The following is a 26617-nucleotide window of genomic DNA, read 5'->3' as shown; positions in this document are numbered from 1 at the left end:
GTTTGGGATTTTATTTTTTTTTTTTAAAACCTAACCTTGGTTTAAGCTTTATCCCTGACCTGTCTTGTGTGTTCCTTGGCCTTCATGATGCTGTTGGTTCACCAATCTTCTCTAACAAACCTCTGAGGGCTTCACAGAACATCTGTATTTATACCGAGATAAAATTAAATTACACACAGGTGGACTCCATTTACTAATTTGGTGACTTCTGAAGGCAATTGGTTCCACTAGATTTTTGTTAGGTGTATCAGAGTAAAGTGGGCGGAATACAAATGCACACAACACTTCACATATTTGTAAAACATTGTGAAAAGCATTTATCATTTTCCTTCCACTTCACAATTATGTGCCACTTTGTGTTGGTCTATCACATAAAAACCAAATGAAATACATTTACATTTTTAGTTGCAACATGGCATGTAGAAAATATAAATGGGTATGAATACTTTCCTTTTTCAAAGGCACTGTAGGTCATCACAAAATGGCTCAATGATAAAACAAAACATGGTAACAAGTAAATAAATGAAATGACCCGTTCAAAAATCTGCGTAACCTTAGTTCTTAATACGGTGTATTGCTCTTTTTAGCATAAATGACCACGTATCAGGGGCGGACTGACCATTTGAGCACTGCCCGAGGGCCCGGGGTCAGTAGGGGGCCCCATGAAATGCCTCTGGTACCTTTTATAGGCTTTTTTGGCTGTGCTTTGAGTGTGGGCAAGGACACAGGGGCCCCATGTTCCCCTATTGCCTGAGGGCCCCATGAGTTGTCAGTCCGCCCCTGCCACGTATATTAGTGGTCTATGAGGCCCTAAATTCTTGCAGGTGGTATAGCTGCCCATTAGCCTTGGCAAAATACCTCCAGGTAATGCAAAGTCTTTAGTTGTCTTGCATAAACCGCATGCTATGAGATCTCCCCCCGAGTAGCTCAAGGATTTTAAGGTCAGAAGACACTTTTCTTTTCTGCTGTAATCACTTGCGGGTCAACTTGGCCTTATTTGCTCAGGGTCATTGTGCTGGAAAGTCCATGAACATCCCATGCACAGCTTTTGTGCAGAAAAATGTAAATTGTCTGCTAGTATTTTCTGATAGCATGCTGCATTCGTCTTGCCATCAATTTTCACGTGTTTTCAGAGCTCACATACCCCCAAAACATCAGTGAGACACCACTATGCTTTATGGTATTCTTGTCACTATAGACCTTGTTGACTCTTCAAACATAGCGCTTATGGTTGTGACCATAATGCTCTATTCTGGTCTTTTCACGCGTTACAGTGTGCCAGAAGCGGAGAGGTATGTCAAGGTATCCTCAGGCGCACATTGTAACTGGGATTTTTTGTGGCATTGGTGCAGTAAAGGCCTATTTTTGGCAACTCATCCATGCAGCTTATTTTTGTTCAAGTATTGTAATTTTATGCACTCTGAAACAACAACACCGTCTTTTTCCAGAGCAGCCAGTATTTCTCCTTCGATTACCCGTAGGTTTTTCTTTGTATCCTGAACAATTCTTCTGACACTTGTAGTTGCAATCTTTCTTGGTCTACCTGACCTTGGCTAGGTATCACGAGATCCCCAAATTTTCTGCTTCTTAATAAGTGATTGAACAGTACTGACTAGCATATTCAATACTTTGATAAAGATGGAAATGTATATAAAAAGATATCTAAAGTTCCATTATCTTGTTATACCGATTGATATTTCTTTTCTGCTCCTCAGTATCTATCCTGCTCAGTGCATTCACATGAGGGCGAACAAACTCACTATTTATACACAGACACGAATTGCAATTTAAAAAGCTACAGATGTGGAAAATGAACCCTTAATTGCCATTTTAACGTGTGTCACCTTGTGTGTCTGTACCAAGGCCAACATTTTAGGGTATGTAAACTGATTTCTGTTTAAAAATGAGAAAACTACTATGTAATAATAAAAGACTTCATATGGCCACTATCCTTAAAGAAAAAACTATTTATTGGCATGATCAGTCGTTTTCAATATCGATGCCAAAATGTCATGATTTCTGCCAGGATATGCAAAGTTTTGAGCACATCTGTACAGCAAGTTTTCAATGAATTGTTTAGCATTTCTCAATTTGGCCACTAGAGGTAGCACTTTCCTCTGGATTTTTACAGATGTCTAACTGCAAATGGTTACAACATGCTCTAAGATCTGTAAAATTGTTACATCGTGTTTAGAATACGATGAAGAAAAATGAGTCCTCACATGCTAATACCACCACCTACAGTCTAAACCAAACAGTGAAGAGGAGCAATATTAACACAACAGCACAAAGGAATCTGGCAGCCTTATTTCTCTCCAATCAGTGGATCTCAACCAGAGATTCTAAACCTGCCACGGGAGAGTTATAGGGCTGCCATTGCTGGAAATGCTACTTGACTGGCTGTTATGATAGCCCTCTGGATTTAATACTTTGCAGTTTCTATACTTCTCACCCACTCCTGTCCAGTCAATTTGTACACAGAACTTTGCTACTGGCAGTGGACAAGAGCCAAGCCGTTAAAGGGTAACTCCACTTTTGTGGGAGAAAATATAGCAAATAAAAAAAAAAAAAACACAGCATATACAAATGCTACACCAGTCATATTGTAATTGAATCCTATTAAAAATGAAATTTCCTTTTCAATCTGTAGTGCTGTATTTTTCTGTAAAATGCAATGCAATATGGCGTTGCGTTCTGTACACAGATTATGTATGGAATGCCCTCCAAAAATGTAATTTCCTGCTTGTGTGATTGCCAATTTTCCCACTAAAGTCTGCACTAAAGTCTGCACTAAAATACAAATCAGATTTTGGGCATCTTCTGCAACAATTTCCATTATGGCAAGATACTCCCACAGTAAAATCATGTCTAAAGTGATTCAGACCCTTCCACTTTCCTTGTTAGAATCCTGCCAGTGCAGCACCTAATTGATAATTATACAGTCACTCCCATTCACATTGTACAAGGACACAAACTGCTATTTCGTCAGAATACCAAAAAGGTAGGAATTTGCAACAAAGATTGTTAAAAGCCTTGCAATGCACATAGATCATCCAGTGGGGAATTTATCTTCACAAAATTGGAATTACTCATTAAGTTGGGTATACACACACTTTTTTTTTTATTCATCCAGTGAGTTGGGGGGGGGGGGGGGGGGAAGGGTTCCCCCATCAGAATACACTAATCAGTGCTGCAGCCAACGGATGCATATGAGGATTGAATTCTGGTTTTCCAGCAGGACTGACAGAAGCCAGTCTAACAACCAGCCTCTGTTGAACAGACAGGGATACGCACAAACCGAATTTCAGCACGTGTACCTGGCTTCAGGTACTGGAAGGTACCTCCCATGCAGACGAGGTGAGGGAGTTTGGTGGGGTTGTTTTAGTACAGGTGTTGCCACTGGATACACAAAAAATGTAAAATAATTTGTGCAATTACACTGGAGTGAGAAGTGCAGTGCCTACTATACAGTGAAAGGAGAGGAGGTTGGGTATTGTTTATGTACAAGTGGGCGTTGATCTTAAAATCATTTCATTATGAATGCAACATTTTTATTCCTATACAACACATTATAAGCAAAAGTTAATTAGAAGGCAAAAGCCATGCACATTTGTGTAGTTGGGTTGAGTGTACACCACAAGCTGGAATGACCCTGTAAAGCAATGCGACCTTTTCACATTCGAATATCTGAAGTCTTCTGCCTCTAGCAAGACTAAGATTAGTTGTGGCTCTCTATATTAAGCTAAGATTTCATGCATTTTTTTGCCTGGGCAGTCCACTAGTCAATAAGGTCCACAGTGTGCTGTGACTGTGAAGGAAGCAGGGTTGGAAGGGGCAGGCACTGTTAGTTTAGTGATTGCAAACGGACAAACTGACTAATCAACTTCAACAAAAGCTCACCACGTTTCAGTCATGGCATCTGTATCCCTGCAAGGAGTGAAACATGGCTGAGATTGAGGTACATTGTATTGAATTTGTATCATACAGTGGCGCTAGTTCTAAATAAAATGTCAACAGCTAAGCTGTTTGTAGGGGAAAGATTTTGTCCACATCTTACCTACAATGGTGTTTTCGACTTGCCAACCAAAACTTGCTATCACAGTTATAACAATTTGCTGCTAGATGATCTGGTAGCCATCTTGTCACCTATAAAACAGAATAAAAGTAGATTAGATTTCACACAACCACCCACAACTTCATGTTGCTGTGAGCTTGAAATAAAATTTCTGTACCTAAAATATCCACCCAACTTGCCATAGACATTATAAAAGGGGTCCAATTCATCTTGCTGCACTATGGAGAATGAAGCTGGAAAGCTACATTCCCTAAAACTGAGTGGGTGCATGGGACAGGGAAGTCCATGGGCCACTCATGTATTCCCAATGTTCCTGCTGCATTTAATGTTCTCCTTACTGAATGGCCAAAGCTACAGAAAAGAAAGGTAAGCTACTTTATCTATAAAATGTGATACCACATGCCATTATACTTTAAGGTCAGATCCATCAAACATAAAATTGAAAATGAATACCATGGAATAGCTATGATAGACATACATCATACAGAAAATGAAATTCCTTCTGTATTATTGCTTTGTTGATGTATGTTTGAACTGAAAAGGTTTCCAGGACCCATTTGTCCTGCAGATGTATTTCCCCACGGACTTTTGTAGGTCTGATTGTAAGCAGAGAGTGGGTTGCGCAGAACTCACATTCACTGGAAGACTAGTTTCACCTAAACTCACGATCTGAATTTTCCCTTTAATTAAAGCAAACCTGTAACACATTTGGGAAATTCAAACTGATGATATCATGAAAAATAAATGATATGATTGACAGACTCACTGACCAACAGGAAAGCTCGGGGTGAAACTAAACAATTTTTAAAAGGAAAAATATATAAATCTTACATCTGCATCCACTCATCATTTTGACATAAAGGTAAGTATCAGCCTATGCCTTTTATCACCAGATGCTCACTGTGCTTGGTAGACAACTACAGTGTGAGGTCTTCCGCTTTCGTTGTATGTTCATACTGGGAAAGATTAAAGTGAGGGGAACAGTTTTCAAACTGAACCTAATGCTTTTGGATGGTGAAGAGGACAGGAAGGCTTACTTCAGTGTCCCTCTTGTCTACCTGCTCCCAGCTGGCCTCAGAGAAAGGCTCTGTGCTGCAGCCCGACAAACAGCTGGGGTCCCGATTGCTTTCAGAGTCAGGAATTGAGGTCTGCAAAGGGTAAAATCACAATAAGAAATTCACCAATAACATAAAAATGTACATAAAAGTGGTCACTGTAACACCTATGCACACTTGCAAGGATGCTTGGAATTGAGAGCAGATCAGTAAGGGGCCATATGAGAACAGGTCAGTTTTCCTTCTACTAGTTTTCAGACTCTGCGTTTATGTTGCAGAGAACTGGGTTCCTTTGCTACACTACTATCCACATTTACTTGATCCTTCTGAATGTAACAGGATAAAAAAGTACACCAGGAGCAACCATGCACATCAAGACAAAGTTCAGCTCTCCAGGTGGAGGTGCATATGTTTCACTGCCAAGCTGATAGTTCTCTATTAGCACAGCCTAGTGAAAACAAGTCACAAGAAGAATACAGCATCTCAACAACACTGCAAAGAAGCTTTGAGCTTTATTTTGTGTGTCTAATCAGTGCATGTTGTCCATAGTGCCCAATCAGATTGCAGTATGCCCATAACGAAAGTCAGCTTTCTGAATACAATTCCTCCTAATTGTATAGCATGTACATCACAGCGCTAAGAGAAAAGAGGACCTTTGTGATAAAATATTTAACCTGTATAGGACTTCCTATCAGGGTTACAGTAACAATACACTTTCATGCTTTGACACTCAGATCTAATCAGCCCATCAGAACTCACCACCTCATCTGTATATTCTCCATTGAAACGGAGGGGGCTGTTGTGTAAATGGCTCTCAAGTCGACAACGTAGCTCCTGCACTTGTTTCTTCAAAGTTTCCACTTCTTGTTGATGGCCACTTTCCATTTGTCTCAGTCTTTGCTGAATAGCATCCACATACAACGGCATCCCATCATCATCCAAGTGATTGCGGGCTGGCTGCTCTGGGGTGCTCCCTATGCGGTGCCTCCCACAACTGTGCAAAGGGCACTTGTGTGGGATGTTTCTGAGGTGGATTTGAGGGTTGTTTGAACAAGAATTCTGACGTGACAATGTCTGCTTTCCCCGACGATTGTCCACACTAAGACATGGTCCATCTAGGATAGGAGGAGGTGAGGATTGGTCCCTATTCCATACAGTCTGTGCATTGCATTCAGAAGGGGGAAAGGCACTATGAATAAGGGGAAAAGGAGAACACGTCCTTTCATTTTGAAGCCCACACAAGCCCGTCATAACGATGCCTTCATCAGATACCTGTTCTGGTTTCTGTGAAAGTTCATTTGCTGCGGTCACATGGTCCAGCATGCTGGACCATGGAGGTGAATGATCATCTGTTAAAGTTTCTGTGGAGGTTTCAAGTACAAGGTGTGATGGGAAATTGTTAGAATCATCTGTGGGACTACTTCGGAGTTCATCTTTTGACCCGCTTTCATCACATTTCTCATTCTCCTCTGGCTCAGAGGACAATTCCTCAGCAGTCTGGCTCTGTGATTCCTCAGGCTCACATACCTGATTAGCACATAACTCTTTCGCAGACTGCTCAAATGATTCAGTTCCATGTTCTGGGTGGTCAATTTCTGCACATAGCTGCCCTGGCATGAGACCGACACTCTCTATTTCCCCATCATTTTCCCCCTTTACTGTGTCACCATTCAAGTATGACTCCTTCTCTGATTTCTCTGGCCCTTCCTGTGCTTTTTCTGATTTCTCTATATACCCGTCTACTTCCCCAATTGCCAATTTTCCTGCCTGCTCTTCCCCCCCTCCTTCTTCCTTGCTGGCTTCCTGTAAAATGTTTTCCATTTGCCCTTCCCCAACACCAGCTGCCATGGACAGCTGTGCCCCTAGAGGGAGTCTCTCTCCTTCCTGCCCTTCTTCTACAGAGTTTGCCAAGCCGTTTAACTCCAGAGAACGTCGATGCTCCTGCCACTTCTCATTTAGGCTGGGGTCGCTGCTTCGCCGGTTTACACATGGTACAGTTAAGTCACAAGCCGTTGGAAGGTCGTCATATGATCTTGTCTTCGGTAACCTAAAATGACACCATGAGAGAAACTACTTCAGAAAAGCACATAAAAAAATTTGACTACAGCAGAATCCTACACATAACCTGCATGTCCAGCAATTATATAATTTTTTGTAACCTAGTCCTGTAATTTCCTGAATATATATACACACACACACACACACACACACACACACACACACACACACACACACACCTATATATATTTGGACACAGACACAATTTTAGCTTTTTTTTCCCAGGTATTTATCAAAACTTATTTCAAGCTATAGTTCTATAATGGATATGGGCTGAAAGTGCACATTCTCAGGTTTAATGTGAGGGTATGTACATCCATACTGGAGGAAGGGGTTAGGAAATACAGCTCTTAAGAGTAGCCATCCCCTCATTTTCAAACGGACCAAAAGTAATTGGACAATTGAATCAAAAGCGGTTTCATGGCCAGGTGTGGGCTACTCCATTTCTTCATCAATTAGGCAGGTAAAAGGTCTGGAGTTGATTCTAAGTGTGGTATTTGCATTTAGAATCTATTGGTGTGAACCTACATCAGGTGAACCAAATCAACAGTTTGGTACATTCTGAGGAAAGGACGAATGCACTGGTGAGCTCAGCAACATAAAGAGACATGGATGTCAACGGAAGACAACAGTGGTGGATGATCGCAGGATCCTCTCTGATAAAGAAAAACCCAATCACAACATCCAGACAAATGAAGGCCACTCTCCAGGAGGTGGGTGTATCATTGTCAAAGTCTACAATCAAGAGAAGACTTCACGAGACCAAATACAGAGGGGGTTCACAAGGTGTAAACCATTCATAAGCCTGAAGAATAGAAAAGCCAGATTAGAGACTTTGCTTTTCCAGAAAGGATCTGGCTTTAGATTTTTTTTTTTTTTTGGCATTCTTTCGACGGCTGAAACAAAAATTCATCTGTACCAGAATGAAAGGAAGAAAAAAAAAAAAAAAAAAAAAAAAAAAAAAAAAAGCGTGAAGGCTTGGAACGGCTCATGATCCAAAGCACACAACATAATCTGTAAAACATGGTGGAGGCAGTGTGATGGCATGGTCATGCACGGCTTCCAGTGGCACTGGGTCATTGGTGTTTGATGATGCGACAGAAGCAGCCGGATAAATTCTGCAGTGTTTAGAGATATACTGTCAACCCAGATTCAGCCAAATGCTGAAAAGTTGATTGGCTGGAGCTTCATAGTACAGATGGAAAATAATCCAAAAAAACACACTGCAAAAAGCTACCCAGGAGTTTTTGAAGGAGGAAGTAAAATATTCTGCAATGGCCTGAATCAATCACCTGATCTTAACCCAATTGAGCATGCATTTCACTTGAAGGCAAAACTAAAGGCAGAAAGACCCACAAAAAAACAACTGAAGACAGCTTTAGTTAGAGCCTGGCAAAGCATCAGAAAGGAGGAAACCCAGTCTATGGTAATGTCCATGGGTTCCAGACTTCAGGCAGTGATTGCCAGTAAAGGATTCTCAACAAAATATTAAAAATGAACATTTTATTTATGATTATATTCTTTTGTCCAATTATATTTGAGCCCCTGAAAATGGGACTGTGTATAAAAATGGTTGTAGTTCCTAAAATTTGTACTTGAGATTTATGTTCAACACCTTGAATTAAAGCTGAAAGTCTGCACTTTAAATTAATGAAACAATCCAAATGAATTTGTTCTGGTGGCATGCAGATACAAAAAGTATGAAAATTGTGCCTCTGTCCAAATATATATTAATATTATTATTATACAGGACTTATATAGCGCCAGCAGTTTGCTCAGCGCTTTACATTATAGTGGGAGACAATACAGTTCAATACACGAGGGATTAGAGGGCCCTGCTCCTTGGAGCTTACAATCTAGGAGGGAGGGGATAGTGGTACAAGAGGTAATTAGCTGTGGGGGATGGACTGGTAGGAGGAGTAGTTGATTCCAGTATTAGCTGGGGTCGGGGTAGGCTTCCCTGAAGAGATGGGTTATCAGAGTGCGCCTAAAGGTGAGCAGAGTAGGCGATAGCCTGATAGCTTGGGGTAGGGAGTTCCAGAGGATGGGTGAAGCCCTTGAGAAATCCTGGAGACGAGCATGGGAGGAGGAGACAAGGGAGCTAGAGAGTATGAGGTCTTGTGAGGAGCGGAGAGTATGGTTTGGGTGGTATTTAGAGACAAGGTCGGTGATGTAATTAGAGGCAGTGTTATGAACGGCTTCATACGTCAATGTTAGTGTTTTGAATTTTATCCGTTGGGCAATTGGGAACCAGTGGAGGGATTGGCAGAGAGGGGTGGCAGATATAGATATAGGGGTGAATATATATGGACCCAACTGTACATACATGCATACCAGGGGCGGACTGACAACTCATGGGGCCCCCGGGCAATAGGGGATCATGGGGCCCGTGTCCTTGCCCAAACTCAAAGCCTATGAAAAAGGTACCAGGGGCATCTCATGGGGCCCCCTACTGACCCTGGGCCCTCGGGTAGTGGCCGAGTTTCCAAATGGTCAGTCCGCCTCTGATGCATACATAAACACACCTCAATAACAAACACTTCAATAAATTAGAATATCACCACAAAGTTGTTTCAGTAATTCAGTTCAAAATGTGAACCTCATTATATAGATTCAATACACACAGTGATATATTTCAAGCATTTATTTTAATTTTGATTATTATAGCTTACAGCTAGTGAAAACCCAAAATTCAGCATCTCATAAAATTTGGATATTGTGAAAGTTCAATATTGTAGCTTCATGGTGTCCCACTCTAATCAGCTAATTAACTCAAAATACCTGTAAAAGGGTTCCTGAGCCTTTAAACGGTCTCTCAGTCTGGTTCAGAAGGTTACACAATCATGGGGAAGACTGATGACTTGATAGTTGTCCAGAAGACAATCACTGACACCCTCCACAAGGATGGTAAGTCACAAAAGTTCATTGTAAAGAAGCTGGCTGTTCACAGAGTGCTGTATCCAAGTATATTAATGGAAGTTGAGTTGGAGAAAAAAAAAAAAAAAAAAAAAAGCGTGGTAGAAAAAAAAAAAACAGGGAAAAAACCGCAGCCTTGAGAGGATTGTGATGCAAGGACCATTCAAGAATTCGGGGGAGATTCACAAGGAGTGGACTACGGCTGGTTTCAGTGTTTCAAGAGACACCACACACGTCAGAACCTGTCTTACCTGTGCTAAGGAGAACCACTGTTGCTCAGTGGTCCAAAGTCCTTTTTTCGGATGAAAGTAAATTTTGAATTTCATTCGGAAATAAAAGGTCCCAGTGTCTGAAAGAAGAGTGGAGAGGCACAGAATCGAAGTTGCATGAGGTCCAGTGTGAAGTTTCCACAGTCAGTGATAATTTGGGGAGCCATATCATCTGCTGGTGTTGGTCCACTGTGTTTTATCAAGTCCAAAGTCAGCGCAGCCCTCTACCAGGAAATTCTAGAGCACTTCATGCTTCCCTCTGCTGACCAGGTTTATGGAGATGTGGATTTTCCAGCAGGACTTGGCACTTTTGGCAGTACCTGGTTTAAGGATAACAGTATCATTGTGCTTCATTGGCAAGCAAACTCGCCTGACCTAAACCCCATAGAAAATCTGTGGGGTATTATCAAGAGGAAGATGACAGACTCCAGACCCAACGATGCAGATGAGAGGAAGGCCGCTATCAAAGCAACCTGGGCTTCCATACTTCAGCAGTGCCGCAGTAATTCATGCAAAAGGAGCCCAGACCAAGTATTGAGTGAATACTATACTGTACATGCTTTTCATTAAGCCAACATTTCTGCATTAATTTTTTTTTTTTTATTGGTCTTATGTAATATTCTAATTTTCTGAGTTACTGAATTTTGGATTTTCACTAGCTGTAATCAAAATTAAAAGAAGGAAATGCTTGGAATATAATCAGTGTGTAATGAATCTATATAATATACGAGTCTCACGTTTTGAATTGAATCACTGAAATAAATGAACTTTTTGATGATATCCATCTCATCAGTGGACTGAATGGAAACTGAAAGAAAACATTAACAGTAGTGAATTTTATATGGATAATTCTGCTTGGACCCCCAGTCGTCTCATGGGGCAGTTTTGCAATTTTCTGATTTGCACATTTAGAGCAAAGTAACAGGCCACCTCCTCTGCTACGGATTGTGACCTTACGCTGCATTCTTGTGTTTGCCTGGCAGAGTAAGATATCCTATGTAAAGCTCAGTATGCATGGCAGTGCTTGAGTCTTGCAATCAGCTGCTCAGGTGCAGAGCACTGCATAATTGGAATAAAGAGAAATGCTATTGGATGAACCTGTTACTTGACAAACACCTGACTGACACGGACCTGAAACTGGCTGAATTTCAGGAGCCCTAACACTTAAGGTTTACCACTACATTACAGCAAATTTATTGAACAGAAAAAAACAAAATGTGACAGGGAATTGTGGTGAAAACCTATAATAGGTTTTATATACGTATAAACAGAGGTGGTAACAGGAATATGATCAGAAGAAGTTTCTTTGGTTGTAATTAGGAGAAAAGACCTACATGCACTCGCTGCCCTCACCTGCCATGTGGTGGTTCCTCTGTGGCAGAACCAGGGCTTGGGTAGGGGATGCAGGATTCTTCACTAGGTGTGGATGGAGATGAGCCAGGAAGGTAAACTGCACTCCACAGCATCAGATTGCGGACATGGCACACAGGAAACAGAACCTATGAAAGAAAAAATTTGAGGGGGGTCTTGCTTAAAGCGGCAGTAAAGTCAGATTTATCACATGTAGCTAAAGGTAAACCTATGTCTTTACTGTGGTTACAATGAATATCTCCTAAACGTATGCAATTTAGGGGATATTCACATCGGCAGGAGCCGATTATTTCACTGTGAGTGTTTTGTCAAGGCAGGAAGTGCTGTGCCAAGATCATAACTCCCATGCGCAGGAGTGATGTCATCCAAGTCTGGCCATTCAAAACGGATAGACAGCATGAATTCTGAAGGAAGATCGTGTGAAGATGGAAGTGAAGGAAACGTGCCGCTGGAGGGCTCTGCTTGACAGGCAAGTCTACCTTAATGTGCTAGTACATGATGCATATTAGCACATTATGGCATAGCAATGCAGGAGGACCATTTAATCAAAATTTGTTAGTGGAGTTTACTACAACTTTGCACATATATGGCTACAGATCTATATTGCGTGTATGGTTAAAGACAAAATTTAAAATCTGGACACTTGGTACCTCAAAAGTGGTAGTAAGCCCAAAAAAAAAAAAAATATGATATTGCAGCTTACCAATTAGATTTTTTAAGAATATTTTCCCTTGGTTTTCAGCCAGTGATCTGGCTAGTAACACGCCTCCTGTATTAGGATGCCCCCATTCTGAATCAAGAAGCACAGGGGAACCATTGAACAGCAACAATGTCAGTCTGGCGGGAGGGGAGTGTTAGATGTACTAGCAGAATTAAATACACTAACAAATTGAAGCCAGCTCAAACCTTTATAAGCAGTTACAGCAAACTTTTTACATAAATAAAAACCGATCAATTTAAATCACCCCTGCCAGTGGTAAATGGTGTGTATCATCCCAGTTACTGCAAGATAGCTTATTCTGTTGAAAAAGAACAGACTTACTGGCTGGATCAGTAGATGAAAATAAAGAAAAGTAAAAATGAAAAAAAAAACAAAACAAAAAAAAAACAAAAAACGGAAACTAATGCAGCCATCACATCTAAGAATTAGTAAGCTGCATTATAATAAATGTTTGTTTTTGGGCTTAACACTGCCATTCCACAATGCTCACAGTACAAGAGAAAATATAAAATTTAATGAATGTAACGTTATTTATTCATTTATAAAACTGCTGAAAAACTGTGCAATACTTTTACAGAGCACCTAAAACTATTCACACCAGTTCCAGCATACCCTACCAGAGCTTACCATCTGGATATTCCATCCTACCTGTTCAAAATCAAAATAGAAATTAACTTTATTTAGGAAAAATTTCATAACACACTAAAGCAGCGTTTCTGAACTGGGGTGCCGTGGCAAAATGCCATAAAACTGCCCAAACCCACAACAGTCTGATCAGAGAGTGATCCTGTGGTAACTCCTGTGTACAGACAGAAGGAAGAGAGCACAGCCTGCACCTCCTCCCTGCTATCTGTACTCCTGTCAGCAACCCACGAAGCTGTGTGGGTCATGCCTGCCCGTGACCTACCAACCAATGAGGTTACTGGTTGCCAAGGACAGGCTGGGCAGATTGAACAGCTTACTGGGTTGCCAACAGGGTTACAGATAGCAACAGGGAGGAGGAGAGAGCTGGGAGGAGGTTCAGGCTGTGCTCTCTGCCAACTGTTGGTACATAGGTGTCTACACAACATTACACCCCTGATCAGACTGTACAAAGTTTGATTACCGTCCCCCATCTCCTCCCCACTCTACTCCTGTCTGGGCAGCAAAAACTGAGTTGAGGGAGATCATCAAACCCTGCAACAATGTCAGATCTGAGTGTGTTCTGTTTTATCTGCGTTATACAGACAGGGAGGATTTGGCAGCAGGGGGACTGGGGGGGGGTGGGTGGCCTTTGCCTTTCAAACTACATTTTAGAATGCGAATGCGCAGTGGAGTAACAAGTGCTAAATTGGGGCAGCACAGTGGTTAAATGGTTAGCACTTCCGCCTGGCAGTACTAGGGTCGCTGGTTCGAATTTTAACCAGGGCTCCACCTACCTGGAGTGCATGTTCTCCCTGTGCCTGTGTGGGATTCCTCCAGGTACTCCTGTTTCCTCCCACACTCCAAAGACATGCTGGTAGGTTAATTGGATCCTTTCTAAATTGGCCCTAGTATGTGTATGTATGAATGTGAGTTAGGGACTTTAGATTGTATGCCCCTTGAGTGTTAGGGACTGATGTGAATGTACAATATAGCTGTAAAGTGCTGCGTAAATTAACGGCACTATACAAGTACCTGAAATAAAATAAATAGCGTAATTTCTCGTACTACTCAAAAATGTGCTGCCTTTTGCAGATGCAGGCGACATTAATTCCCACACATCTAGCACCCCCAACATCTAACAAATGTGTACATTGGCGCCCGCTAAAACTCACAGCATCATGTATTTTTGTATGGCACGATTTAACCACTTGCCCTCCTGACGATTTACCTACCCCCCTCCTTCTTGACCAGGCCATTTTTTGCGTTACGGCACTGCGTTTAAGTCTTTTCCCACATATTGAGCTCTCTTTCAGTGGTATTTGATTGTCTGTGCGTTTTTTTTATTGCTTGTACTATAAAAATTTTTTAAAAAGACTGACAATTTTGAGAAAAAAAATTTGACTTTTTGCTATTAAAACACGTACAGTAAAAAAAAAAAAAAATCAAATTTAGTTATAAAATTTAGGCCAAAATGTATTCTGCTACATCTGCAAAAAAAAAAAAAAAAAAATCCCAATACGTGTAAATTAAATGGTTTACGTGAAAGTTTTAGTGTTTACAAATGGCGGTATAGATACTGGAATTTTTTTTTTGTATTAGTAATGGTGGTGATCAGCGACTTATAGCAGGACTGCGGCGGGCATTCTGACATTGGGGCAAACTGACTTGGTGTCACTGACATCCCTAGTGGCACCAATACAGTGACCAGTGCTTAAAAAAAACCCAAAAACAAACAAAAAAACCCAAAAACAAACAAAACAAAAACCAAACCAAAACAAAAACACCACACTGACACTGTACTAATGGCACTGGGCAGGAAGGTGTTAACATGAGGGCCGATCAAAGGTTAACTGTGTGCCCTTTTACTTGTGTCTGTGCGTCACTGTAATCACACTGCTTTGGATGGATGTGCACATCCATCCAAAGCAGTGTGCATGAGCAGACAGGGAGAACTGTCTTGTTTACATACAGTTCTTGGAGATGCTTGGCAATAACCAGCTGGGCTGGCGGCGTGGGTAGGAGGGCATGCACCCCCTACCTGGAAATGCAAAATCACATCTATAAAAAACGTATGAAGCAATATATCTGTTATAGGGTGGGAGGCGGTTACAAAAAAAAAAAAAAAAAACACAAAAAAAAACACAACACCAAACAAGCACCTCTTTTGTGTTTGAAGAGCATAGAGTATCCCATTAGGGAGCGTGCAAAAAAAGTGAGCATGCTTAGATGCTGAAGGGTACAAGCCCTCAGACTAGTATGCCCTGGAATTTTGTGCAATTTTAAAAAGGGTGCCTTGACTGAAACAAGCTAAAACAACATAGCACTAAAGAGCATTCTTAGAAGGTTAAAACAGAACCTGTCAAAATAAAAATATGGGAGCGGATACTTAAGACTTTTTTTTTTTTTTTTTTTTTTTTAATAATTTCAGGCACTGGAGTTGTCATCCTGATCCTGGCTCCTGTAGTGAGTCACCAACAAACAAGAATTTGCACATCTGGATAAAGAAAAATCTGACTTCTTCCCTCCCCCTAGTTCTAATTCTTATGTAGCAGCTTTTTTTAAATTGGTATGTGGCAAAATTGTAATTTAATTTAAAATTTTTTCTAAAGTAAAAATAGTTTACAACTGAGTGAACAACAGGCCTTAAAATGTTTAGCTGACAATACCTCCATTGTCATCAAGCCCTCTGACAAGGGAGGCAACATTGTCATAATGAACAATGATCAATATGTGCAATAAGATCCTCTCTAAGAGATTGGTATCGTCGAATTTCATACGATTTGGTGGATAAGTTCAACAATCAATTCTATGAATTGGTTGGTACCATGTACCTTCATGGAATTATCACTAAATCCACATGGGATTTTGTTAGAACTAGTTTTCCAAGGATTCCTACTTTTTATTCTCTTCCAAAAATCCACAAGAAATTAGATAAACCCCCAGGAAGACCAATTATTAGTGGCAATGTTTCTGGTCAATTTGTTGACGATCTGGAGACCTCGTGTAGCAAGTCTTCCATCTTACGTTAAGGATACTATACATCTATTAAAAATTGATAACTTACATATACCTGAAGAAGCCCTATTGGTAACAATAGATGTAGAAGCATTACCCATGATAGGGGAGTAGCAGCAATTCAACATATTTTAGCACAAAGGAGACATCTCTTTCTTTGTTTCAGCACAATGTATTCACTTTCAACGGTTCCCACTAACTCCAGGTGCAGGAGGTGGAGATGGGGACCTCCTGTGCCCCATCCTACACCAACCTGTACCTGGGGGAGTGGGAACAGAGGTTTTTGGCCGATGAGGATTTATCGGTATATACGGACCACATTTGTATGTGGAGATATTATACCGATGACATCTTAATGGTACGAGACAGTCCAGAGGATCTCTTAAATGGATGTCGTGAGATTGAACTCATTCTTGTTCATTCTCTCCAATTTACCATGATGTGTGATAAAAAGGAAGTTACCATCCTGGATGTTAGTATTCAGGTATAGAACGATGGCAGTTTAAGCAGAAGACTATATCGCAAACCAACTGCTGGCAAACCCATATTGCATGCTTCCAGTTTCCATCCCAAGGCATCAATTTCATCCAATATTTGAGAACAAGGAGGAATTGCTCAGATGAGCAATCCTTCAAAGAGGAGGCAGATGCACCCTGTACCAGATTACTGGGGAGAGGTTATACCAAGTCTTGCTTAGCCTCCCTGGTGGGACTCCCGAGTGTAGCTTGGGGTTAAGTTTCAGTACCAGAAGCGGTAACCCCGAGCTACACTTGGGATTACACTGCAGCATTGCTCTGAGGTCCCTTGAGCACTTACCTTGTCCTGCGGTCCCGCGATGTTCCCCCTGCAGCATCCACAGCCATGTCCTCCAGCTGATGCTGGCATCCGTCTTCTGGGTTCTGTTCCCTGCGAGTGTCAGGATGTACGGTGGACAGAACCAGCAGGAATTTCAAAAAAATAAAAAATTTTGACACTCAATACACTAAAATCTGACAGTATTACATTACTGTATCAAACCATTTCACATACATTTTGTCCCGAGTGCTTTGTCCTGTGCCCTGCCTGCATTTTTACTGTTCTTTCTGCCTGGAAACTGAGAAAAGTCTATAGCATCCAAAAAGCGCCCCTTTAGGTCAAAAGCGGTTTTAGACCAGCTAGAGAACAGCGATAGTGAATTAGAACCACTAGCAGAATTGAGTGATTTGTGGGGAAATTCATCAGACACTGAAAACGATTTTGCAACCAAGCTCAGTGATATGCAAACTTGGCGCTCTATTTCAAATTTCAGTGTTTTTGGTTTGATTAAATTAAATGTATTTTTTATGATTATTATAATTTATGATTTCGTGTTTCAAACTTTATCATACCCGGGATGTTTACTAGACTCTTGTTCGAACAGATCTCAGTGAGTGATTCCTAAGAATTACAGGCCTACAATAAAAAAAAACACAACATATTTCCATTGAAAACAATGTACCGCTTTGAGCACAGAAATACTGACATAATCAGACCGCTAGGGAGGTTAAAGAAAGCCTTCAAATGTGCCTGTAGTAATGCAAGAAATTACCTCTATAAAGATTCTAATAAAAAAAGAAAAACAAAAAAAAAAAAAAAAAAAAAAAAAAAAACACAACAACATCAGATCAAACTAGAATCATTATGAAGTTTTCAAATCAGCACAACGAAGTTAGAGATATCATTTGGAAAAATTGGCATCCACTAACCATAGATCCCACGATAGGTAAATTTGTACCCCGCTACCCCTTTAATCACTTTTAGGAAAGCAACATCAGTCAAGGATCGTATCATACAAAGTGAATATAAGGGTGATGTACCTAGAGGTCCTTGCAAACTAAAGGGTACATTTTGTAATTACTGTAAGTATATGTACACAGAAGTATAACCTAGGCTACCCAATGGGGTTTCCTTGAAACCAAAAAATTTTGCAAATTGGTCGAACTGCAGGGGGTGATATACAGTATATCTGCTTTGTGAATGTGGTTGCTTCTATGTGGGAAAGACCAAGTTGGAATTTTGGAGATGTGCATATAGACACATAAAAATCATTTTAATGCAATATCGTACACCATAGCACAAAAAACTTTAATGTCCTGTGGGGGGATTGTATATTTTACTATTACTCTGTACATCTGTTTGAGACCCCATTTCGGTCTATGTAATTTTCGGTTTTATATTCTGTATAATGTTCTGTATCAAATGTTTGTTATAATATTGATTCAACATGCTATGCATAAGGTCTATACAGTGTTGATTAGCGATATGTCCGATTTCATGTTTTTTCAGCTGCCTCCCTGGCCATGGGGCCAGTTGGGCTTGAACTTGGGTGACGGGGTTCTTTTTTTTTTTTGGGGCGCCCGGCATGCTAGGGCTGTGCCACCGGATCATTCAGGGCCCAGTGAGTGCAGCAATGCGTGGCCACCATGGTTGGGGGTTTTGGCTTTCCTTGCCACTCCCCCTTCCTTTTGTGGCTGCATCTGTCTTCTCAGCGTGTAGCTGGTGCGTTGAGGCATGACGTCACTCCACACAATGCGGCATGGTGACTCCGCGCACCATGGGGGGGCTGTTGCCCGGAGATGTCCTTCATGGAGCAGGTGTGGGATCGACGTTTTGGCGCCATTTTCCCTTCTCAGTTCCTTTTGGGGGCAGTCATCACTTCCAGGATCCTTCAATCAGGGCCCAATATAATTGAGTCCTCCTTTTCACAATTTGACACTCCTTACTTAGAGGTGCCAGTATGGATCTCTTATGGCTATACCATGATATTGTCCATGATGGTAAGCACTACATAGACTCTTACATTTAATAGTAAGCTTATCTACTTCTGTGGAATTTGGAAGGCCTATGTGTACGCCTCTTTTTTGGGCTTAAAAGATATGTATTCATTAGTTCCTTCATCTATGTTTTCTTTAAAGGGGCACATGATGTGACTGGACAGAGATTTGTGGGTACCTTTGTATATACGGCCTATGGTCTATTCATGTAGATGCCAATATATCGGTTTGGGAACATCGAGACCTCTGATAAGTATAATGGTGGATTTTCCTGCCTAGTCAATTTGCGGCTCCCTTTTTCTTCCACTATGTGGTCCACATATGTAGACATTTTTTTATTTCTATTATGTAAATCCTCTTTTTGTAGTGATTTGGGTGGCCCGTGTTCTGTCTTGATGGGATCCTTAGGTTTCCAGTGTCCACAGGAGCACTGGTCAGGAGGTGCTGACATTTTGGAAGTCTGTTTTTAATAAGATTGAAAACCCATACACGTTTTGATCTTATGTCAGTATACCTATACATTTGGAACCATGTAGACACTATATTTGGTTGTATATGTTATGTAATAAATAATTGTATTTTCAATCTGACAGACTATATCATCTTTACACAGAGTGTTTGCTATCCCTGAGGAAGGAGTGTTAATTGTTTAATAATTGCATGACATCCTTTCATGGTGATATATTATATAGCACGTGATTGTTTTGTAATATGGTGTGTTATGACATAAATTTTATGAAATTTTGATAAAATAAAGATGTCACAACTTTAAATTTTATGTATGATGCCTTCAAAGTCCCATTTAGTCTAGTTTTTTTTTTTTTTTTTACATCTTTATCCAGTTGTATAGGGATGCTGACAATTTATCAGGAATTTTCTTTTCCTTTTCTCAGAATGTGCACATCGGGCATTTATGATACTTCCCTGGGTGAATGCTTGTTCTCAGTCAGCAACTCATTAGGCCTAGAAATGAAAAACAGCCTGGGCCTTGCAATCAAAAAAGTCAGCAATGCATATTTCTGTCTTCATGGGTTTCTTTGTAGTCAAAATTTTCCAAAATATCATTACTGTGCATGAACATGTCCGCAAAGTTCAAGAAAAGGAACCAAGAGAAATGTAACTTATATAAAACACAGCAAGAGTAAGCATTAGTGGGTTTGTGCCAAAGGAAAGAAAAGGTGGGACAGGTAGCAACTTTGCATGAGCAGCCAACTTACTGTTTCTGACTGAGAGGAATACAGCAAATTCTTGAAAACACGGTTACCGGCTCGCAGAAGTGACCAAACGGAACAAGTACGCTCTTGTATGTGTTTCTCACTCCTCTCCTTGGCGTTGTTACACAGGAAGGTCCCAAAAAGGCAAGAGTAGGTGTGCTGTACCAATTTCACCTGAGTACAATAGAGGCTAGATAAAGTCACTACATTATACACACATAGCATCAATTGTGTTTGCATTCAATTTGCATCAAAGGAAAAAAAAAAAAAAAAAAAAAAAACAAACAGTGTGGATTTTTGTTAGCCATTTCGTTTTCGTTTTATCGTATTTTACAGGAGGGAACCTTGGAAGCCAATTACAGCAAAAAAAAAAAAAAAACAGCAAGCTTGAAAAGCTATACCTGTACCCCCAATACTGCTGAACAAGGCTATGTTACTGAGAAATGGTTGTGCCAAAGTCTGCTAGGGAACCATCATCTATATTCTAAAGGCCCAATCATCTATCTGATCGCCTTAAATAAAAATACAATTTTAGAACACACACACAAACTTTCCTTGCTACTAAATATTCCACAATCAACTGTTACTGGTATTATAACAAAGTGGAAGCAACTGGGAACAACAGTAACTCAGCCATGAAGTGGTAGGCCATGTAAAATGATAGAGTGAGGTCAGTGCACGCTGAAGCGCAGAAGTCGCCAACAGTCTACAGAGTCGATAGCTAAAGACCTCCAAACATCATGTGGTCTTCAGATTAGCACAACAGTGCGTAGAGAGCTTCATGAAATGGATTTCCATGGCCGAGCAGCTGCATCCAAGCATTACATCACCAAGTGCAATGCAGTGGATGCAAAGCTGTAAAGCACGCCACCACTGGACTCTAGGGCATCGAATTGCCTGACAGGCAATCTGATGGATATGACTGGGCTTGGCGGTTTCCAGGAGAATGGTACTTGCCTGACTACATTGTGCCAAGTGTAAAGTTTGGTGAAGAGGGTTTATGGTGTGGAGTTAATTTTCAGGTGTTAGGCTTGGCCCCTTAGTTCCAGTGAAGGGAACTCTTAAGGCATCAGCATACAAAAACACATTTTGGACAATTTCATGCTACCAACTTTGTGGCAACAGTTTGAGGGTGGCCCCTTCCTCTTCCAACATGACAGTGTGCAAAGCAAGGTCCATAAAGACATGGGTGAGTGAGTTTAGGGTGGAAGAACTTGACTGGCCTGCACCTGAACCCAATAGAACTCCTTTGGGATGAATTAGAGCAGAGACTGCGAGCAAAGGCCTCCTTGTCCAACATCAGTGCCTGACCTCACAAATACACTTCTGGAAGAATGGTCAAACATTCCCATAGACACACTCCTAAACCTTGTGGACAGCCTTCCCAGAAGAGTTGAAGCTGTTATAGCTGCAAAGGGCGGGCCAACTCACCTCATACTGAACCCTACGAACTAAGCCTGGGATGCCATTAAAGTTCATGTGCGTGTAATCTGCATCTTTGATGAGCTTTCAGAAAAACGCACTAAAAATGCGGGACATTATAGAAAGTAATAATGGGCAATAATGGGAAACCAAAAAGGTAGCACACGCATGAAAACTGCAAGTGCAATGAGCTGCATCCACACTGCAGACAAACCACAGCAGGGCAGTGCAAAAGAGGCTCAGTGAGGAACTGCAGATTAGCCTTAAGCACAGAAAGGTGAATAAACAATTTCTACCACCAGAGCTGTTCTCCTTTCAGATGTACTCACCAGAAAAGCTTCATTGAACTCAAAAGAACAAGGAAACTGTCTCTGTAATTGGTGGACACAGTCCAGCCACTGCAAGAAGACTGGGCAGCGCTCATTCAGGTCTTCAGAGTTCTCCCCATGCCCACAGCGGTCAGCAAATTTGTGCCCAAAGTCCAGCCACTCCGTTTCCACCAAAACCTGAAATCCCTATATGAGGAGAAGAAACTCTTAATCTACTCATAATATACAGAAAGCTAAAGAGTCAATTCAAAAAGACTGGCAAATAACTGCTTTTTTCTTTTTTTTTTTTTTTTTTAAACCACTCTACCAAAACTTGCTTCTTAATTCTACCTTGGTTAATTACCATTGATAATGTAAAGTTGTGATGTTAAAATGAAAAGACAAAAGTATACAGAGGTTAAAATGAAAAGGCAGTCAATAAAAGTATACAGATCATCGAACAGGCTTGAAATTAACTACAGAGTGGGGTGGGCTTAGTAGAAAGGAGTCACAGAATCTGAGCTCTATCACTGGCTAACCCGGAAGAGAACAAGCATCAGACTAGGTTTTCTTGCCTCTCAAACTGGACTGCATTGCTTGCAGAAGTTTCAGTTGTGGCTGTTTTAGTGTGCCAGACATAAGATGGTCATTTTGTCAGGCTTCATTTATCTGACTTTCCTAAATGCTGAACCAGTAAGGCTCCAAAGAAAAATTTTAGTGTTTGTGCATTAGCCTTTATGTTATTGCTGTGCATTTAAACATTGTCTTGAACATATCAAAAACAGCTGAAGGAGGCAAGACTGAAGAAATGCTTTCCTTTTTCTCACCAGCAAACTCAAATGACATCATTCTCACAGGATGTTCCTCTTAGACCTTGAAAGTCTATACCCAGGCAAACTCACTTGGCTTGTGCTCAAAAGGCTGCTTTTTAAAGTAGAATTGAAATGGTCATTAAGATACACCAATATGTTCCCCCTTACCAACATGTTAAATCTGGTCTATGCAAGCACTTTCCTAAATGCAATGGGTCTCCAAGTACCCACTACCATGTCCTGCCCAGGGCCTATTACTATTTGGATCAATCATCTTGGTGCTATTGCACCTGCAAAAGTGATGGTTATCTAGGGCCCTGGTGCATGTGGCATGGCCCGCGGGCTATTGGGCTCCAAAAAAAAAAAAAAAAAAAAAAAAAAAAAAAAAAAGTGAATCTGCAGCGGGAAGCCAGGTGCTGGAATGTGCGCTGTATTTTAGCATCTGGCACTGAATGAGAAAAACTGTGCTGTGGGTGGAGTTCTCTGTACACAGTACAAGCAAATTCCAGGCCTGGGGAGAGCGTGGCACGGGAGTGTGTGATGGGTGGTTTAACTTTCACTGCCAGTCCACAAAGAGGGTGAGGAGGTGGGTTAAACATCACTGCCACTGGCCACCAATGCAGGGAAGGTTAAACTGCCTTGCCACAGACCAACAATGTAGGGGGTTAATAGTATTGACACTGTGGGCATGGTTATTGCACTCACCGACAAATGCTGGGAGTTATTGTACTCCCAACATCTGCGTGCATCGCGATAAACATAAAAAAAAAAAAAACACAGCAGGAGCAAAGTTTTGGGCACTGAGGTATGAAAATGCACTGCTGTTGTGCAGCCCTCTGGAGGTGTCGAGGGTCGCACTTGAGGCCTTCTAATTTTCTGGCTGATAATTTAGCGGGCAGTTCAAAGGGTAATACATGTGGCACAGACAGGTTCTGAATGATCTGTAAAAACACAGATGATTTATCACATCCAAAACATACAGTCAAAAGCAGTGGTCATGGGACAGATATGAAGCCTTCATTTGATGAGAGAAGGTGACTGTGCAGCTTCTGCCCATCAGAAGGGCATTTGGAATACACACCTCAATGGTCCTGTAATATGGATCCAGCAGGAGTTTGGAGAGAGCTACAATTTGTGGCGTACGGTCCCATCCATCTGAACAGTGCACTAGAACAGGGCGCTGATCACGATCCAATGCATGAACAACCAGCAGGGATGACTTGAGTAACATGGAAAGGTGCTGCAACCACTTTGTGCCCTCCAGTGCAGATAGCCAACTAAGGATTGTAAGAAATAATAAATAAGGAAATGGGATTTGAACTCATGCAACATGCACATAGCTGAAACCTGGTATTTACTTTTGTCTTTTGTATTCATAAGCGCTTATAAAAAAAACTGCTAGGATAAAATAGTTTCAACCCTAAGATAATCTCAAGGGACCAGACTGTCATACTCACATTTCCAGAGTTTCTAACCCGAGGTTCTGCAGAACCCTCAAGAAGTCCCCAGGGGTTCCATCGTGATCTACCGGTCAATCACAGGCAGTTGACAGGTAGATTGCTTCCAGTTAGCGGACACTCAGATCAAGATATGCTTTCCCCTGCATTCAGAGCAGAGCAGAAAAGCAACAAGTGTCTGTGCTATTCACCGCTGGCCCCTCCTCCCCTCTTAGTCATCCCATGTGATGTTACATACAAGCACCTGGGATGGACAAGAGAGGAGAATGGGTAGAGAATAGCGCGCCAGAACAGGAAACAGCACCCTCCCTGAGATGCTCTGAAAATGAAAAAAACTCATCTCCCAATGTAACGTAGACTGCTTTCATCTATGCAATTCTGACTGCTACCCTCTATGTAATGTTTCCTCCAGCCCCACATGTAATGTTTCCTGCTGCCCTCCATGTAATGTGCCATGTCTCCCATGTATTGAGCCCTGCTGCCCCCTTGTAATGTATCCTCCTTCCCCCATGTAATGTACCCTGCCAACCAGCAATGTAATAAGCCCTGCTGCCAGCCATGTAATGTGCCCTCCTGTCCCCCGTGCTCTGCCCTACTGACCTCCTGTACACCAACACCCTGCTGCCCTCTCGTACACAGCTTAATCCATGTTTGACCCAGAATTGAGCATCTGTGTCAAAAAAAAAAAAAAAAAAAAAAAAAAAAAAAAAAAAAAGCAAGCACACATTTTACATTAGGGCTCGTTCACACTAGGAACTGCATGTGAATTTCTCAGGAATGCAGTGTGGTTCCAGTGTGACTCGCAAGCAGTTCTGTGCAGTGCTTTTGGAAATGTACTACCATAGTATCGGATGATACTTTTGTAACGTGATACAATGTAAGCAAACAGACTGTGTTAGTGACCTGCATTTGGGGTGTCGTTAACTTTGCACTGACACCCGCTGCAGATTGCAAGGGCAGTGTGAAAAAAAACAAAAAAAAAAAAAACCAACAAGTGCTATACCAGCAGCTACATCATGCTCAAAACTTTATATTCAGTGACTGCACAGAGAAGCGTGTTGCACAGTCTGAACGTAATATATTCCAAAACGTTATAACCAATAATGGCATCAGTGATTTTTTGATGGTGCAACAGAATACGGTCACCTTAAATATACTGTATGTGTGATCATTACTTATTAAAAAGGTGGTTGTAAAAAGCATAAAGGAGTTTTTTTTTGCCTTAAACCATTCTCTACATTTTAGGCAAGATACCTTCCAATATTTGTCCCCCAACCACCCCTCCCAACACTTACCTGGCTTCTCTTTCGATCCAGTGCTAGGCTCGTCTGCAGCAGCACTACTTTCTCTCCCTCTTCTTGCAGGACACAGAGGCAACAGCGGGAGCCACTGGCTCCTGCTGCTGTCAATCAAATCCTGTAAGGTGGAAGCAGAAGGGCGTGGCCGAGCCAAGTGAGTCTTAGAGTCTGCCTCGGGAGTGTGCCAGCCATAACACACAGCTTGCTATGGGGGCACTCAGAAGAGGAGGAAAGCACCTTTACATTATGCCTTTATAATCGATTTAAGCAGCTATGCAAGGTTATTCTGGTTCGTGTGATGGCTCATACCACAATTGACATATGAGCCATAACTACTGGCAGGCACAAAAACTACATGTTTTCGCCATAAAATCAATTGTTAGCTCTCTGCCCATCTGGAAAAAAAAAAAAAAAAAAAAAAAAAAAAAAAAAGAACCTAACCTGCAGATGTAGATAGCAAGAAACAAAAATTAGCTAGAAAAGGTCAGAATTAAATTATGAACAACACAGTGCATGAAAGAAAACAGAAACATTACTTGGCTGGATCTGGCATCTGTGTGCACAACAGACGTAACGATTGGAAGCTCTTGCGGATGGAGTGAATATTGGCCATCCCCATGAACACAACTTCACAGTTGGGATAATACTCTGCAAAGAAAACAGGTGATTGTATCACACAGTCAAAAGCCCACACAAGTGTACTGTATGACAGAAGATTATTCCTCTGGTAATTCAAACAAAGACAAGTATTAGATTTGGATTCATGGGAAGATGGCATTTCACTAGTATCCTTTATGTAAACCAAAGCTTTAAAAGGAAACCTGTTATGAGAGTAATAGATGGGCTGCAACTACTGACCTTTCCATGTGAAAATGCTACTTGCCTGGCTTCAGTACACCCGTTCACTGAGAACAAATGCCAGGGACAAGAAGATAAATAGCAATTTTTAGATGTATGTTGGCAGTGGCAGCCTCTGCTTTTCTCTCCCTTTAGACTCCCTTAGAGTGGAACTTTACTCATAACAGTTTGGTAATTTTTTTTTTTTTTTTAACAAAAAGGAACATACAATCCACATTAAGAATTATGCTACAAAAATTACTGCGTGTTGTAAATTGTCTCTAGCATTGCTCCAGTTTATGCTAGCCATTTTGTTGAAGCCCAAATCAGTTACTTCCATACTGAGAACTCTCCCCATCTCAAACCTGACAAA

At 41.2% G+C, this 26617-nt stretch overlaps 1 protein-coding gene across 5 annotated transcripts in view; it reads right to left on the bottom strand.

Annotated features, from left to right (window-relative positions):
- MTMR3 (myotubularin related protein 3) overlaps window positions 1-26617 on the bottom strand; it is a 120260-nt gene that overhangs the window by 10202 nt on the left and 83441 nt on the right. Inside the window, exons 12-20 of one of the 5 annotated variants that reach the window (XM_089655459.1) lie at window positions 25944-26055; window positions 23734-23929; window positions 21862-22047; window positions 20114-20284; window positions 11727-11872; window positions 5890-7177; window positions 5113-5223; window positions 4058-4146; window positions 3901-3927 (exon numbers count right to left, since the gene is read on the bottom strand). In XM_089655459.1, the coding sequence (XP_089511585.1) occupies window positions 3901-3927; window positions 4058-4146; window positions 5113-5223; window positions 5890-7177; window positions 11727-11872; window positions 20114-20284; window positions 21862-22047; window positions 23734-23929; window positions 25944-26055 (2326 nt within the window). Of the gene's footprint in view, window positions 1-3900; window positions 3928-4057; window positions 4147-4976; window positions 5224-5889; window positions 7178-11726; window positions 11873-20113; window positions 20285-21861; window positions 22048-23733; window positions 23930-25943; window positions 26056-26617 lie in introns of those variants that run through there. The other 4 variants (XM_089655461.1, XM_089655460.1, XR_016306643.1 and 1 more) reach the window with 4 other exon arrangements.

The sequence above is a fragment of the Staurois parvus genome, unplaced genomic scaffold (genome assembly GCF_062004578.1).
Source record: "Staurois parvus isolate SC_StPar_1 unplaced genomic scaffold, SC_StPar_1.0 ptg000840l, whole genome shotgun sequence".
Lineage (NCBI taxonomy): Eukaryota > Metazoa > Chordata > Amphibia > Anura > Ranidae > Staurois > Staurois parvus.
The sequence above is the reverse complement of the archived record's forward strand: the minus strand, read 5'-3'. Positions and strand labels throughout refer to the sequence as shown.